This window comes from Neopsephotus bourkii, unplaced genomic scaffold (assembly GCF_033783945.1).
Source record: "Neopsephotus bourkii isolate Nb327-2 ecotype Australia unplaced genomic scaffold, CSIRO-AGI_Nbou_v1 NB_716, whole genome shotgun sequence".
Classification (NCBI taxonomy): domain Eukaryota; kingdom Metazoa; phylum Chordata; class Aves; order Psittaciformes; family Psittacidae; genus Neopsephotus; species Neopsephotus bourkii.
Window position 1 is genome coordinate 351960 of NW_026901215.1, and position 15315 is coordinate 367274.

At 56.1% G+C, this 15315-nt stretch overlaps 1 protein-coding gene across 2 annotated transcripts in view; it reads right to left on the reverse strand.

The window, feature by feature from the left end:
• Positions 1–4241: 4241 nt before the first annotated feature.
• PCDH1 (protocadherin 1) overlaps positions 4242–15315 on the reverse strand; it is a 52530-nt gene continuing 41456 nt past the window's right edge. The window contains exons 5-6 of one of the 2 annotated variants that reach the window (XM_061353940.1): positions 7370–7412; positions 5068–5194 (exon numbers count right to left, since the gene is read on the reverse strand). In XM_061353940.1, the coding sequence (XP_061209924.1) occupies positions 7387–7412 (26 nt within the window). In that variant the 3' untranslated portion in view covers positions 5068–5194; positions 7370–7386. Of the gene's footprint in view, positions 5195–7369; positions 7413–15315 lie in introns of both variants that reach the window. The other variant, XM_061353939.1, reaches the window with a different exon arrangement.

A 15315-nucleotide genomic window follows, 5' to 3' on the forward strand; every position in this document is an offset into this window, starting at 1 on the left:
GGCACGGCACAAGGCCAGGCATGTTCAGGATGGGCAGGGAGGTCCTGGGACTGTGTCTCTCCTTAGGAAGACACTCTTTGGTGATCCCAGTTATCCTGGGGCAGCTGGGTGCTGACAGCTCTGTTTGGTGTCCCCTCTGTGCCAGATGTGGGAGTCTGGCACCATCTTCAGCAACCAGATCCTCTTTCCCTGGGATGGAGCACCAACATGCAGCAAGGCCACTTGGTTCCCCAGGATCCCTGGAGACACAGCTCTGATGCTCAGGAGCACAGAGGGGCAGTTGAAATCCCCTAATCCCTCAACCATGAGGATATGATTCCTCGGGAGTGGAGGGCATTGCCCATAGGAGAGCCCAGCGGGAAGGGGATGGTAGCAAAGGAGTGTCTACAGAACCCCACTTAGGGGACAATGTTCTATAACTTCACTTGGAAACTCTTATTTCCTGGGAATATTTGCTGATGCCTTCCAAGCTGGGGATGAGCTTGCCTTTGCCTGGTGCTAAGACCATGTCAAGCCCAGTGCCTGCAGCTCAGCAGAGGCACAATGCTGTGTGTGAGCCCAACACAGCCGAGACACATCGCACCCATATATAACCCTACTAATGAGGAAGCATCTCTACTCCAAGCTAAGAAACTACCTTGTGCAGCTATTGATCTTGCCTAGCGCAGTGCTGTGCAAAGGCAAGCAGGAGAACACAGCAGCCAGGGCTGAGCAAGCTCCCTGCAGCTGCAGTAGGAAGCAGCCACGACCATGCCCTGGTTTGAAGTGGCCCAGCTGTTTCTAAAGGCTCTGAACTACCTTAAAAACATCAACCAGGCCTGGGGAAGGAGATGGTGAAAGGGTGGGAAATGGCACCAAGTCTCCAAGGAGCAGCGATGGAGGTGGGAGTGTGGAGCTGGTTGGTGGGACTTGCCCTGGTCCCCACCTGAGCTGATGACAGGCACAAGTGTAGGAAGCCTTGTTTCATGTTTTCCCTGAAACCTTTTGGGTTTAAATAAAGGAGACTTGGTCTGTGGCAACTGCTCTGTGGGCTTATCCTGCTTGTACCTGGACAGAAACATCCTTAATCCGGAGAACAGGAGCAAGGAGACGAGCAGCCACACCAGGGCTCCTTGCACCTGAAGGAGGGCAGCAGGAGCAGGTATCTCCTCACAGCCACCTCTGTTCACTGCCTCCATGGGCTTTCCTCCCTGAGTATGCCCCAAGCCACCTCGAAGGATGTGACACGCGGTAAGAATCCATCAGACACAAGCAGCCGGGTTTTCAACACTTTTATTGTAAAGCTTTAGGAAGGGCTAATTACAATGGAATTGGTCATCTGACAGCTCAGCAAACAAACAGAACAGGAGAGAACGGAAAGGGGATCACGACGGTGTCATGCTCACTGCTCTGAACAGAAAGAATTACAAGGGAATCAATTGTGCTCACAGCGCCCGGGGAAAACCAAGCCCAAGGCCCAAAGCCTTCCCCGCACAGGGAAATGCATCACACATTGAGAGCAATACAACCTTAGCAAGAGGCATTGCCTTAGACATAGGTCACCATCTGAAAAATAGTTGGGTACTTTACTCTGCCATAGGATTTCTCCTTTAGAAAAGCTACACCTGCATGTACATAAAACTGTACAAAAAACAAGGCATCACAAGCAAGGAAATGAAATCTCGTATAAATAGAACCAACACTGAAGAGCTACAAAGGGGTCGCTTAGATCCTTCCCACGCAGCCCGCCTGCTCCCTGGCTCCCACCTTTGGTTTTACCCCTGGCTTGTTCTAGTGCAGTGTGAGATGCAGTGAACCCCCCTGCAGAGGCATCAACCCCCTTCCTCTTCCCTGTGCTTGTCTAGACTGGAGCCCGTGGGGAGCGGCATCCCCCCACGTGCACAGAGGCTTTATCCTTCTGGCTTATAATTGTGCAAATGAGCTTCTTTCCCACAGCACCTCTTCTGTGCCCTCCCCCAGTGACACCGACAACTTCACCCCGGGACAAACCCCTAACACCCCTCTCCCAGCACCTCCGTCATCCCAGGGACCCACCCCTGCTGCACCCCACAGAGCCTCCCAACCCCTTGGCACCCCAGTGAGGACCCACTCCCTGTGCCCCCTCTGTTCCTCCCCACCCTCACCCGCTCCGTGCTCCCCATAGACACCCATTCCCTCTCCACCCCTCAGATACCCACCACCCCGCCAATACCCATGCCCTCTCCTCACTGTGCTCCCCTCCAAAGACCCAAACCCACCATCCCACTGTGCATCCCCCCTTCCCACCCTCCCCATGGCACGGACCCCCAGCACCCACCCCTCCTGCTCCTCGGGGACCCCCCTCTGCACTCACCCCCCCTTGCACTGAGAACATCGCCAGGTGCTCCAGGAGACAAGACAGCAACTCCAGCCATGGGGCTTCGAGCTTCAGAGTCCCTCTGTGACCCCGAGCAGAAGGCAGGGAGCCCACCCACAGGCGAGGGGCTGGGGTAAAAGCTGGTCTTGCTCTCTCAGGGGGTCCCCAAGAGGGGCACTGGACACTGCTGCTGCCTGAGCCGAGGGGAGGCGTGAGCAGTCGAGTTGGCAGTGGAGTCAAAGATCCTGGCCAGCGCGGCCAAATTGCACATTCTGCCCAGTTTGGCCCTGAAACTACAGAGCTACAATAAAAACAAGTTCAGGAGCGTGACCTGCTCAGGCAGCCAGACCAGGGGAACACGGACCCTGCCGGCTGGCCACCATGGGCAAGGGCAGAGCAGGGATGCCCGGCCGGACATCACCGGAGCATCGCGCCCACCTCGAGGGAGCAGCAGCAGGAGGCCGGGAGGAGGGTCCTGCCCCCTCCAGTGACACCCCGAGGTGCCAGGGCTGCGGGCGATGCGGTGCTGCCCGGAGATGGCAAGGAAGCAGGGCTGGGGCACAGGGGTGCGGGTGTGAGCAGGCACCTTCTGCCGCCCTTCTCTTGTCACCCGCTGCATCCCCTCAGGCCGACCGGAGCCACACTGGGGATCTGCCCCCATCTTGCCACCGCTGCCCAAGCAGAGGGAGAGGAACTGCTCAGAGACAGGGATGCTGGAGGGGAGGAGGCTGAGAAGAGGGGGCCCCCGGTGCGCTGCACCCCAGCAGGCACTACGGCTATGGCAGGGCAGTCTCTGACCTGCAGCAGCCGGGTGCCAGCTCCCTGTGGTGTCCCCGTGCCAGCCGAGCCCAGCAGAGCCCCATGGTGCTGGACTGCATGAACCGGAGATGAGCCACGGGGGCAACCGGCCTGCAGTTACCGCTGGCCTCGCTCCCTAAGGAAGATGCCAGAGATGAAGACGATCAATGTGAATACGGGAAGAACAACGGTGCAGCACAGCCCCTCCCCGCATCCTGGCAGGGGAGGACCGGGAAGGGCTACCCAGGAATGAGGTGTGAGGCCCCTGGACCCCTCCTGCCCATGAAGCCCCCCAAAACAGGAAGCCCTTGCTCCCGAGGGAGCAGAGAGACTTGGGAAAGTGCCCAGGCATCCCCCTCTGGAGAGTCCCTTGAGGGGCAAGAGGTCCTCTCCATTGCCCTGGTTGGGTGCCCTGCGAGGGAGCCGAGGATGCCGGGGCAGTGGGGACCCGCCGGGGACACCGGTGGACCTTTGACAATGGAAGAGAAAGCTGGACCCCGTGAGAGTGGCCCTGTGGCCTAAGGGCAGCAGGAGTCCAGCGGGCAGGGGCTCGGCGGCCCCCGGAGTGACCCTGAGACAAAGCTCCTCCTCACAAAGGCAATGGTGGCTTACAGGCGGATGGGATGGAGGTCGAAGGCATGGCACAGCCGGCCCCACGGGCATCCCCTGCCCCGGAGGAGGCACAAGGTGATGGGCTGAGACGCCACAGCCGATGACGACCTCCCTGCCAGCAGAGCGGGACTGAGGGCTTCTCCGGACCCAGCCGGTCCCTTCACTGGGGGCTTCCCCATCCCTCCTCCACCCGCCGGGCGCAGGGCCACCACCAGGGAACCCCCCCAAAGCAGACCCCACCTATGGCACCGGGCAGTCCCTAGGGACCCTGCAGCTTGTGGGCACAGTGACAACGCTCAGGAAGAGGTCCAGGCTGAGAAACAGCAAAGTCCCTGCAGTCCGGCTAGGATGCTGCCCCTCTCCTCCAGCTCCCCAGCTGCTGTCTCAGGGACTGGTCACATCTCTATTTACAATATAGAACATGTGTGGGCCGGACGCTGCGCTCCCGCGGGCTTTTCCACACAGCAAACCATTCAAAGCTGGAACTTGCTCCCTGTTTGTTTCTGGTTTCTTTTTCTTTCTTTTTTTTTTTTTTTCTTTTTTTTTTCTTTTTTTTTTTTTTGTTTGTTTAAATGTCTTTTGTTTCAAGGACAATAAAAGTTTCGATCAGGCAGGACTCGAATGTCATTCCTAAGCTTCGTATTTACAGGAGTCTACAGCAAAGAGACAGGCAGCTCGCTCCCCGTGCGCGGGGACACCCCTCATCCTATGCCCCAGGAACTCACCAGCTCTGCATGGACCTTTGGTACGTAAGCCCTTCTCCCCAGCCATGCCCTCTGCACCAGGAGCCTGCCCAGCCCTCCCCGGCGACGCAGCAGTTCGGAGACATGCACCCACAAGTGCTCGGAAATGGGCTTTCGGATGCTTCCATCCTTCCCACCCACCCCTGGCCCCGGGAATGGACAGGTTAAAAAGGCGCTGCTCTCATCCCTGCCTCGCCCTGCCCTGCTGTCCACAGAGCCCCCTGCCTGGAGAACCAGAGCGATAAAGCATTGAAGGTTAAAGTGTTCCTTGGGACACCGGCCTCAGAAGCGCGTCTGCTCCCTGCCCCTCACGCCCAGCCTCACAGGTAGATCTCCCTCTTGGTGGTCTGGGAAGAGGGGGTGGTGGCTGGCTGGAAGTCCGAGGTCTGGGTGAGAGGAATTTCCTCCATGGGAGAGTCCTTGCAGGGCTCATGGCTACTATTGGAGAAGGCACTGTACGTGGGGAGCAGGCGGAGGTTGGCCATTTTGGTGCTGCGCTCTTCTGAGAGTCTGGGGCTGCCATTCCCGACTTGCTCTTGACTCCCTCTGTCTTGGTAAGGCACAAAAGTGGAGAGTTTGAGGGCGTTCTTGGGCCTGCGGCTGGGGGAGGACTGGCCGGGCATCCAGCAGGTATCGGAGTGGCCGAACTCTGTGCACTCCCGCGTACAGGTCCCAGTCATGGCTACATCGGGCAGAGGCCGGAGATCTGCGGAGAAGCAAGTGAGAGCATCGTTACACACACCTGGGTACCACCAGCTCGGGACGTGAGGATGCTACTGAATGTGTATTACTGCAAGAGGGATGTGGATCTGCTTGAGTGAGTCCAAAGGAGGCCATGGAGATGCTGCGAGGGCTGGAGCAGCTCTGCTCTGGAGCCAGGCTGAGAGAGCTGGGCTGGGGCAGCCTGGAGAAGAGAAGGCTCCTGAAGGGGAGACCTTAGAGCAGCTCCAGTGCCTAAAGGGGCTGCAGGAAACCTGGAGAGGGGCTTGGGACAAGGGCCTGTAGGGACAGGGCAAGGGGAATGGCTTGAACCTGCCAGAGGGGAGACTGAGCTGAGCTCTTAGGCAGAAGCTCTTCCCTGTGAGGGTGCTGAGGCGCTGGCACAGGGTGCCCAGAGAAGCTGTGGCTGCCCCATCCCTGGCAGTGCTCAAGGCCAGGTTGGACACAGGGGCTTGGAGCAAGCTGCTCCAGTGGAAGGTGTCCCTGCCCGTGGCAGGGGTTGGAGCTGGATGAGCTTTAAGGTCCCTTCCAACCCAAACCAGGCTGGGATTCTATGATGGAGCACCGGGATGAAACAACAGAGCCTGGGAGGGAACCCCAAGGCTCCTAGCAGCCAATGCCTCCAGTCCGAGCTCACAGGCACAGCTCCCTCTGGACAAGCACCCTCCCTGCAGCAGATGTGTGCAGAGAAATGGAGGCAGAGCCCAGGGCAGAGTCATCCCCTTTGCAGATGCGCATCGTACAGGAGGAGCTCCACAGGCTGGGCTTGCACAGCAGGAGACAGGCTGGCACCGGACTTGCCACCCCACAAGCTGTGGGCACCACCAGGCTCCAGGAACCCATTTGATCCAGCATCTTTGGGCACCACTGACCCAGAGACAGGGAACTGCCCTAAACACAGGCAGGCTCCTCACTGCCCTGAGGGGCATATTTCCTGAGCACCATCCTTGGCCAGCCCTGCCCTGCTCTCCATCAGGCTCTCCATGGCCACCTGCAAACATCCCCGGCACCCCTCAGCAGGAGCCCCAAGCCCAGCCAGAGCTCCTCAGACATCGTCTGGTCTCCCACAGAGCCTGAAATCCCTGAGCACCACGAAGCACACATGGGCAAACCCACATCTACCCCCAGAGAGGCTGCACATACCTGATACCCATGAGTCCTGGCCCAGGAGTGCCCAAGCACGTGCCCCTGAGAGAGCCAGGTATCTACCTGAGGACATCAGTAGCTCCCTGCTCCTGGCATACCTGAGCAACTGACCACTGAGGTCTGGTGTCCTCACATACCAGCCACCCTCTGCCCCAGACACTGCAAGACCTTGAGCCTTGGCCATGCATCCTTTATACAGGGAGTACCTGTCACAAGTCTTCAGAGGCTGAAACTTGGTGTTCCCATGCAGAGGTGAGTGTCCCTCCAAGAGCCATTCCAGACACAAGCCGCTCCTTGCCACCTACCCCAACCTGAGACACAACACAGCCCCCTGCCGCTGCCTGGGACACATCACTGCCCATAGCACCTACTGGAAGATCAAGGCTGGTGCTGATGAAAGGGTGAGCTGCTCATGAGCCTGAGCCTGCTCTGACTTGCAGACATCCCTTCTGGTTCACGGAAGTCCTCTCCATCTCCACCCAGGAGCTCACTGCACTGTATCGCTGACAAACAAACAGCCCCACTGGCACCCCTCACCCCTGGAAAGGAGCAAACCGAAGCCATCCACAGCATGCTGGGGGCTCTGCCCTCATCAGCACATCCCTCCTGCACCAGCCTGCGGCTCACGGACACAGACGTCCCGCAGTCACCCTGGCACAGCTTTCACACACAGGCACCCCTGAGGTGAGAGGAAGGTCTCTGAAGAAGGCTCAACACAATGCCAGGAACAGTTGTCAAGGGTCATAAGTGAGAACTAAAGAGATGGACATGGGAGAAGGGGCAACGTTAGCAACAAACCAGTACATGAGCATATCTTGCCCTAATACAGCCTCCAGTGACTGTATCCCCTCGTCTCAGTTCCTTAGCGGGCTGAGGCTCCCCAGTTTGTGCCCCTGGTTCCTGCGGAGGCTCTGGCACCCACAGTGCTCCCAGTGCTGGGAGCCACCTCCTGTGTCCCGTCCCTGGGCACACACACGTAAGCTGTGATATCCTGGCAGCAGCCATAAGGACATACCTCAGCGCAGACCCCCTTCACAGCCTGCTCCGCTCAGGGGACTCTAATGAGGAGCAGAAAAAGGACGAGAGGGTCACATCATTGCACAGCCCCAGCCTCCACACCCACCCTCAGGATCCTCCTGCACCCTTCAGCCTCTGCCAGCCCTCCCCATAGCCCTGCACTGATCCCACAGCATCCCTCTGGTACCCACTGAGTCCTTTGGCCCTGCTTCAGCATCCCTGAGGCTGCTTGGCCACCACTGCTGACCCTTCACTACCTCCTCCAGCCTTACACTATCCTCCCTGGAGCCCACCGGCCCTTGCAGGACTCACATGGGGACCTGAAGCAAAGCTTGAAGCCACCCGGCTTGTGGCACCTTAAGCAGAGGGGCTGTGCATCAAACAGCAACGTGCACACACACACACACAGATACAGCCCAGCTGGTGCCACCAACGCGCTCATGCAACACAAACGGGCACACTCAGATGAGCGCATGTGCAAGGGACAGCAAAAGCAGCACAAGCATAACAGGGGACAAGATGCCCACACAGGGCACTGTGAGAGCAGAGCTCGCCAGTGCGTACTTTGGGGTCATTCTCAGGGCTGGCCACAGACCAACTGTCCTATTTCCTATTAAAGTTGCCTCCTTTCTTTCTCCTTGCTACAGATAGAAAGCAAGAGACAAACCCAGAGGAGAGACAGCTCAGTTTTCATCTCCGTGTGAATCAAAGCAGAGACCAGAGCTCACATCCTAGATGATCCACCAAGTCTTCCTCTCAGGACACCAGGATGCCTTGGTGGCCACTGATGTGGTCAGTTTGAGGTCATGTTATGCTGTCTTTCATTTCTATTAAAGAGGCAATACTGCTGTCTCTGTCTCATCTGCTTTCCTACCAGACAAATGACACGGCTCATCATCATTTCCACTTCCAGACATGCCTCGGTGCTGCACACTCCCAGGGTGGGGAGCAGATGAGGGCTGTCACTTCTTGCTCTGACAGAAGGTGCTTTGCCGAGTCCATGGAGGGTAATTGCGGGATGGAAATAAAAGCTACCTCTCCAGGGAACAAAGCTATGGTGATTTCCTTGTGCCAACAGCAGCTTAGGAAGCACAGGATCAAGCAGGAACGCTGTGTTCAGGGTCTTTTATTCTGGTTTTCCCATTGTCTGTTTCTGGCACTAATACCCCTTTCCAGTGCAGTCCCTTCGCTTGCAGTGAGATGCTGGCATCAGAGCTCTGCTGCTAAAGGAGCATATTATGTGCCATGAACACAACCAGCTCTGCTTCAAGAGCTCGGGAACAGGGCAGGGTGTCATTCCTGAATAGCTGTGATTTAGAGCAAGCAGCAAGCACGACCCTGTGGCCTAATTCTCAGCACATGCTGGTGGTGCTTCAGAGACTTGCTGTGCCCCTGCAGGCAAGCAGAAATCCTTCTTTGGGGATGGGAATTTTGCCCACAAAGTGCTCATCCTGGGTGCCCTGCAGTGTGGTGAGGAGGCAGACCCTAAACCTCCCTTGGGATCAAGGTGCCCACTTCACCTTACAAAGTGTACTTGGGATTCTGGATCCTTCCTCCACCCCAGGAATGCAGCTTTGTGACTCGGAACCCCAGGTGATAAAGACGATGGCCATGCCCTCTCCAGCACCTCATTCCTCCACAGCATCCTGGCCATGCAAAGTAAAAGCTATGTCTGTGCCCTCTCCTTCAGAGGGCTGGCCCACCCTGCTATTGCCAAAAGGCTCTACTTCACAGCCAGGAGGGTTGTGTGGTTGTTTGGGCATTCACTGTCTTCTAGCTCCCCACTTCCTGCAGCTTTGAATTCCTATGGTAGCCTCATTAGCCCCCTCCGGGCTGCTCTGCCTCAGCACATTGCATAGGAATGAATCTGGGGCAGTAAAAGTCACATCCTTTTGAGTTTCCCAGATGAAAGGGGGGCACAGTTTGGGGCTCACACCATGGGGTATTCAAAGATGCACCCTGTGCCCCGTTCTGGCTGGAGGAGGGGAAGCTCTCTCAAGCCGTGGCTCTGTTCTGGATGCTGGTGTCTGTTCTCGTCTCCAGACATCCAGGGCACCTCTGCAGTCTGCGAAGGAGACGGTGCCAGGCTGTCTCCTCCGGGAAGAGGCACAAATTGGTGCCACTGCTAATTATTTCTCTCTCTATCCCCACGCAGGGCAGGGACACATCCTGTTGCAGCCACTTTTAAGGGCTCCTCTAATAGTAGCAACTCTTAGCGGGGGATTTCAACAGTGCACTGTCAGATAGGAGACAAAAGCAGGCAGCCTCATTCAGCAGGCACTTCCATCTCCTGCAGTGGAAGTGCTGAGGTTCACTCACCCACTGCAAGCCAGGTAGCTTCAAACAGAGGCTGAGAGCCAACCTCAACTGCTTATTTTGCCACCATCTGCAGCATCCGCAGCCTGGTTTGGTCCTCCCTGTCTTCCCTCTGTGTCAGACATCAGCACTGCATGTGTGGTGTGCAGGGATGATGCAGCAAAGGAGGCCAGATCTTGCAGGTGAGGGGATGTGGTGGAGCAGCTCTGGGAGGGAAGACAGTGGGGCTGCAGGGATGTGACACAGCAAAGCACAGCAGAGGGTGCAGAAAGTCCGGAAGGGAGGAAGAGGGAAGCAGAGCATGCTAGGAGTGACTGGAGAGGTTCAGTGGTACGGAGAAATGAGAAATATGACAGTGTAGGAGGCTAAGCAGGGTGCTTTCCTGAAGCATTAGATCAGAAAGAGTCATCTTCCCTACCTGGTGGCACTGAGAACATTGGCCACTGATTCCAACCCTGTCCAGAGGGTAGCAGTGTAGCCCTGGTTGGGGGTAAAGGGGTGGAGAATGGCCCTGGCTGCAAACTGAAGGCTGTGGTGCAAGGTACTTCCTTTAACGTGGCTGTCTTTCATCCAGGGAAGGATGCAATCTCCAGTACAGGCAGCTTTACCACCTCCATTGCCCTGGTGTGGACACCTGGAAACACCCCTCACCCACACCGAGCCCTCAGGGCTCTGCAGACCACTCCTGGGACATCCCTTACATGGTGAAATCCCATGCCATCCCATCCCAGCAGCACTGCCCTTCCTGCCTGCCCCTACTGCATCTATGCAATGGGAACAGCCTCTGAGATGCCACTCTTTCCAATGGTTATTCCCATCACACAGCTCTTGAACGTAGGCATCATTAACCTACTCCACCATCACTTACTGGTGCCATTCTCATGCACTATCACTCCCTCCAGGTACCACTGCCTACAGCGCTGTTCCCCACAGGCACCATTCCCCTACTGCGTATTGCTGACAGGTACCATTCTCCCATGCGACTGTTCTCTATAGGTACCACTTCCCTACAGCGCGACTACCAACAGGTAGCATCCCCCTGCAGCGCTGTTGCCTACACGCACTGTCCCCCATGGCGCGGTTACTGAAGGTGCCACTCTCCCATGGCGCTGCTCTCTACAGGTGCCATTCCCCGCAGCGCCATTCCCAGGAAGCACCATTCCCCCACGGCGCTGCTGCCTCCAGGTACTGGTCCCCCACGGTGCCACGTCCTCCAGGTGCCATGTTCTGTGCTGCTGCTCCCTCCAGGTATTGCCTCCTCCCCGCTGCTGTCTTCCCTCCAGGCACTGCTGTTCTAATGGTGCCATTTCCTCCAGGTTCCATGTTTTACAGCGCTGTTCCCTCCAGATACCACCCTCCTGCAGTGCTGCTTCCTCCAGGCAGCAGAGCTTTGTGGTCTGCTCCCTTTTCGCTACACCCCAACACTACAGCAATGTGGATAGTGTGCTCCAACATCCTGGTTTCTTATCCCAGCAGTGCCACTGCTATTCTATTCCATTCTATCCTATCCTATCTTAGTCCATTCTATTATAACCTCTTCTATTCTAGGCTATTCCATTCCATCCTACTCTATCCTATCATATTCTGTTTTATCCTATTCTGTTCTATTCTTCAAGTCTTTGCTTCCCAGCACTGCCTTGCATGACCCCACCTCTTTATTCCTCTCCATGTTGTTCCCTCCCAGCAGCAGCATGCCTGACCTAATAGCCTGGAGAAGTCCCCCCACGTTGGCAGCAAGAGATGCTCAACAGCCCATCCCCACCTGGCCAGCTCAGTGTGAGCTTCCATTGGTGTACAGGAGCTTGGTGGCCCCTTCCCAACACAGCTTCCCCTTCAAGGCCTTTTGGGAGAGGGAAGCTGTGCTGTAGGCAGCTGTGGAGCTCCTTTGAAAAGCCCAGACACAAGGTTTCCCCTTCAAGGCTCCCAGATGAGGTGGACACAGCCAGTGTGTTATCCCTGGCAGGGAATGCCCTCCCTCCGGACACAGGGGACTGGAGCATCAAGCTATCCTGCAGCTCCTCAATCTGTCTGCTTTCTGGCCCCTGACTCCCACATCCCATGTGGACGTGACCAGAGCTCTCTACCTCCGGAGCAGCACAAGCACAACACCAATTGCACTTTCCAGGCCTTGGGGAAGGCTGCTGGACTGCTGCCTGTTTCCACAGCAATGCTCCAGAGATCAATGAGTACAGCAGTATCGGAAGCTGAAAGCACAAGCAGAGAGCTCCCCGCAGTCCACGTCAGTCCCTATTTTTCCTCGACCGAGCTAACACCATCCCTACAACACCCAGGCAGACGGTTTGCAGGACCATTCCTAGCACTACAACACCCAGACAGACGGCTTTGGGGACCAATTCTAGCACTACAACACCCAGACAGATGGCTTTCCAAACTTAACACCATCCACTACAGCACGCAGACAGATGGCTTCTGGTATCTGAAACCGACCCGACAACTGCCCATAGAGGTGGTTACTGCAGTTCAATGCCACACCTACAGCTCTAGGGGCAATAACAAGCAACACCCGCTCTTACAATAAATACTGAGAAAGCTCCTCAGTCTGATGCAGGCATACAGATGGGCTTCTCCTAGGCACCAAAGTCAAGAGATGTAGTGTGCACAGCCATCTCCCTCAGACCCTACCGCACTGAGCATCTCTCCCCTCATGCTAAACAGTAGTATCCAAACACCAGTACCAATAGCTTCCTCCTAAGTTAATGGCCTGTCATCCCTGAGATGCACACACGGATCAAACCATGGCCCCTGGAGTATGTTACAACAGCACACACTAACTGCAGCACCGGAGCAAACTTCCCAGATCCTGCCAAAGGGATCACAGCAGAACCAGTGTGTAATGCATGTGGACAGATCACCCACCAGCCTCAGCATCATCAGCACAGGTAGCACTAAGCCACTGTCAGAGAGAACCTGAGCCCTGGCTCCCAGGGGACATGTTCTACTCTTGTCTGGCACAGCTGGAGCTGGAGGGACCACCTATTGCTCCCATTATCCCTGCAACCTGCAGGCAGCTGGGTAGGATGCATATCCCACAGCCACATCGCAACAGCAATAGGAGGTGATCCTAGCACCCAAATGGATGTTTCTGGACACTCACCGTGTTCCTGCAGGGACCAGGCAGGGCTCACAAGGCTAAGTGATAGACTAACACCCAAAAGCCCCATCTGCCCCCAGCTTCTCTGCAGCCCATGTGATACCCAGTGAGACAAATTCAATCCCCCTATAATAGACTTTGTGCTGTGTGATACCACTGACATGATCTCCTACCCTGGCACAGTGGGGCTGCAACCTTTGCTGGGCTATAAAAAGCAGAATTATTACATTAAATGACTGAATAATCTGTTCAGAACTACCTTAATAGGATTAGAGAGTTCAAAGGTTAGGAAATGCCAAAATTAGGATGGTCCATGCAGTCTTAATTCACTTCATGAAGGTCTGCTTCGTGTTGTAGACTTGAATTGTGCTCCCCAGGGGCCTTCTGTGCCTCTGAGGGACAGAACAGAACCAGCTGGGAGATGCCCTGGGTTTGGGGGAAGAAAAGGCTTTGCTCTACCCCCAGGCTGCAGGAATTGGAGAAGGTACAATAAAAGGGTCAATCACAGCAAATTGTTTCTCTGAAGCACTGGGCTGGAGGATATGGGGATTGCTTTACTCTCGAGGAAAACCACAACCATTTCCTTCCCTACCTCCTGTGGAGATGAAATCTCTGGGCAGATTTTGTTGCCATGTTTCAAAATACTTGGTAAGTGGCACATGTTCACGGAGGAATTGTGTCCTTGCAGTTCAGGTTTGCCAGAACTTCAAGCAACTGAGAACCAAGTCAGGTAATGAGCATCACTGGGCAATGTAACCTGCCCGAGGGGAGACTGAGCTGAGCTCTTAGGCAGAAGCTCTTCCCTGTGAGGGTGCTGAGGCGCTGGCACAGGGTGCCCAGAGAAGCTGTGGCTGCCCCATCCCTGGCAGTGTTCAAGGGCAGGCTGGACACAGGGGCTTGGAGCAAGCTGCTCCAGTGGAAGGGGTCCCTGCCCGTGGCAGGGGTTGGAACTGGGTGAGCTTTAAGGTCCCTTCCAACCCAAACCAGGCTGGGATTCTGTGATTCTATGATCCTCTTCACCCACGTTGTATAAAACACAGTAACAAGCCTAGCTCCAAAATGAAATCCTGGTTCCTATAATATCCAAACACTGTCCTCTGGCCAAGGAAGAACTTCTCAAGACACCGACAGACAACAGCGGTTCAACAAATAACCACCAGGCAGGTCAAGGAGTCAGGCAATAACCAAACTCTCTTCCCATTCTCATTACCTGCTCCTGCAATATCCAGCCCAGGCGAGTAACAACTCCTGTAGTAGCTTCAGGAGTGCACAAAGGTCTTGACAAGAAGCAGCGGTCAGCAGAGCAGCCTCCCTTCTTCCCCCCCTGCCCAAAGAGGAGGGGCAGGGGAGCTCAGGGCTCCTCCGGCTTTTGAGTGCTCTCTGAAGGCTGATGATGGTTATGTAAATGGGCAGAGGAACACCAGCTGCCATCCCCTGGGGCTGTCAGCTCATGCATGCCTTGTATGCGCATTCCTGCTACCCAAATACCGACACAATTGTTCCTTCCACATTCCCACCTTGTCTCCTGCGCACAGGAATGCTCCCAGACCCTCCCAGTGGGGGTTCCAGACTGGGTCTGTGGGGCTGACCCATCCCCTTGTCCAGCCAGGGGCTCCCGGGGGACACAGGGGTGCATGGCCCAGAGGCTCCTTGTGCTGCTGGATGATGGGAGGGGGGAAACCACAAGGGGCCAGGCCACCAGGGCCAGCAGCAGTGATCCCCATGCCAGTGAGAGCTCTGGCTACTCACTGACCCATAGCTGCGGTGCCTTTGCCCAGCCCTCTCAAGCCAGGATCTGCTGTGTCTGGGTGAACAGCAGCAATATGGCCCTTGTGGCACCAGGTCCTGGGGAGCTCTTTGTCCATATTATTATGGGTTGCTGAAAGAGTGGTCCTCTTATCCCTCTTCCCCTTTCAGGGCATCACTGAGACATAATGGCTTCTGGAGGGGACTGGAGACCTGCCCATGGCTCCCGCAGGATTGTGCCTTGTGTTCCTGCCATGGTTCCAGAGGCTGGGGACACTCTCCAGATGTTGGGGACACTCCACCTGCTTGCACTGAAAGCCTTGGGGCAGCAACCCAACCACCCCAAGATGCCAGGCATAAGACATATTATAGCAGCAAATGCTCTTACAGGAGGAACCAGTGCTAATCCTTGATCTCTGTCTTGTGCCTGAACCTGTGTAAGGCAGGGGTCTCATCCTCTCTTTCTCAGCCCCTCTATGCAGGCATAGGGCTCTGGGGGAGCACATGAAGGGGTCCCCTCCAGCCCTCACCGCACAGTGTGAATCACAGCCCCTATGTGTGAGGCTGGGCTCAGCACTGTGGCTCTGCTGCAGCCCATGGCTCCAGCCAGACTCGCTCCAAGGGTTAATCTTCCTCTGCCGAGCTCCTCAAAGCTAATTAGAAAGAGCCTGGGTAAGTGTGGCAGCTCACAGACACCCTGCACTTATCTCCCCACTTCCGGGGCTCTGCCCTTATCATTTAATTAAAGCTGCAGTGCGCTTCCCTGCCTG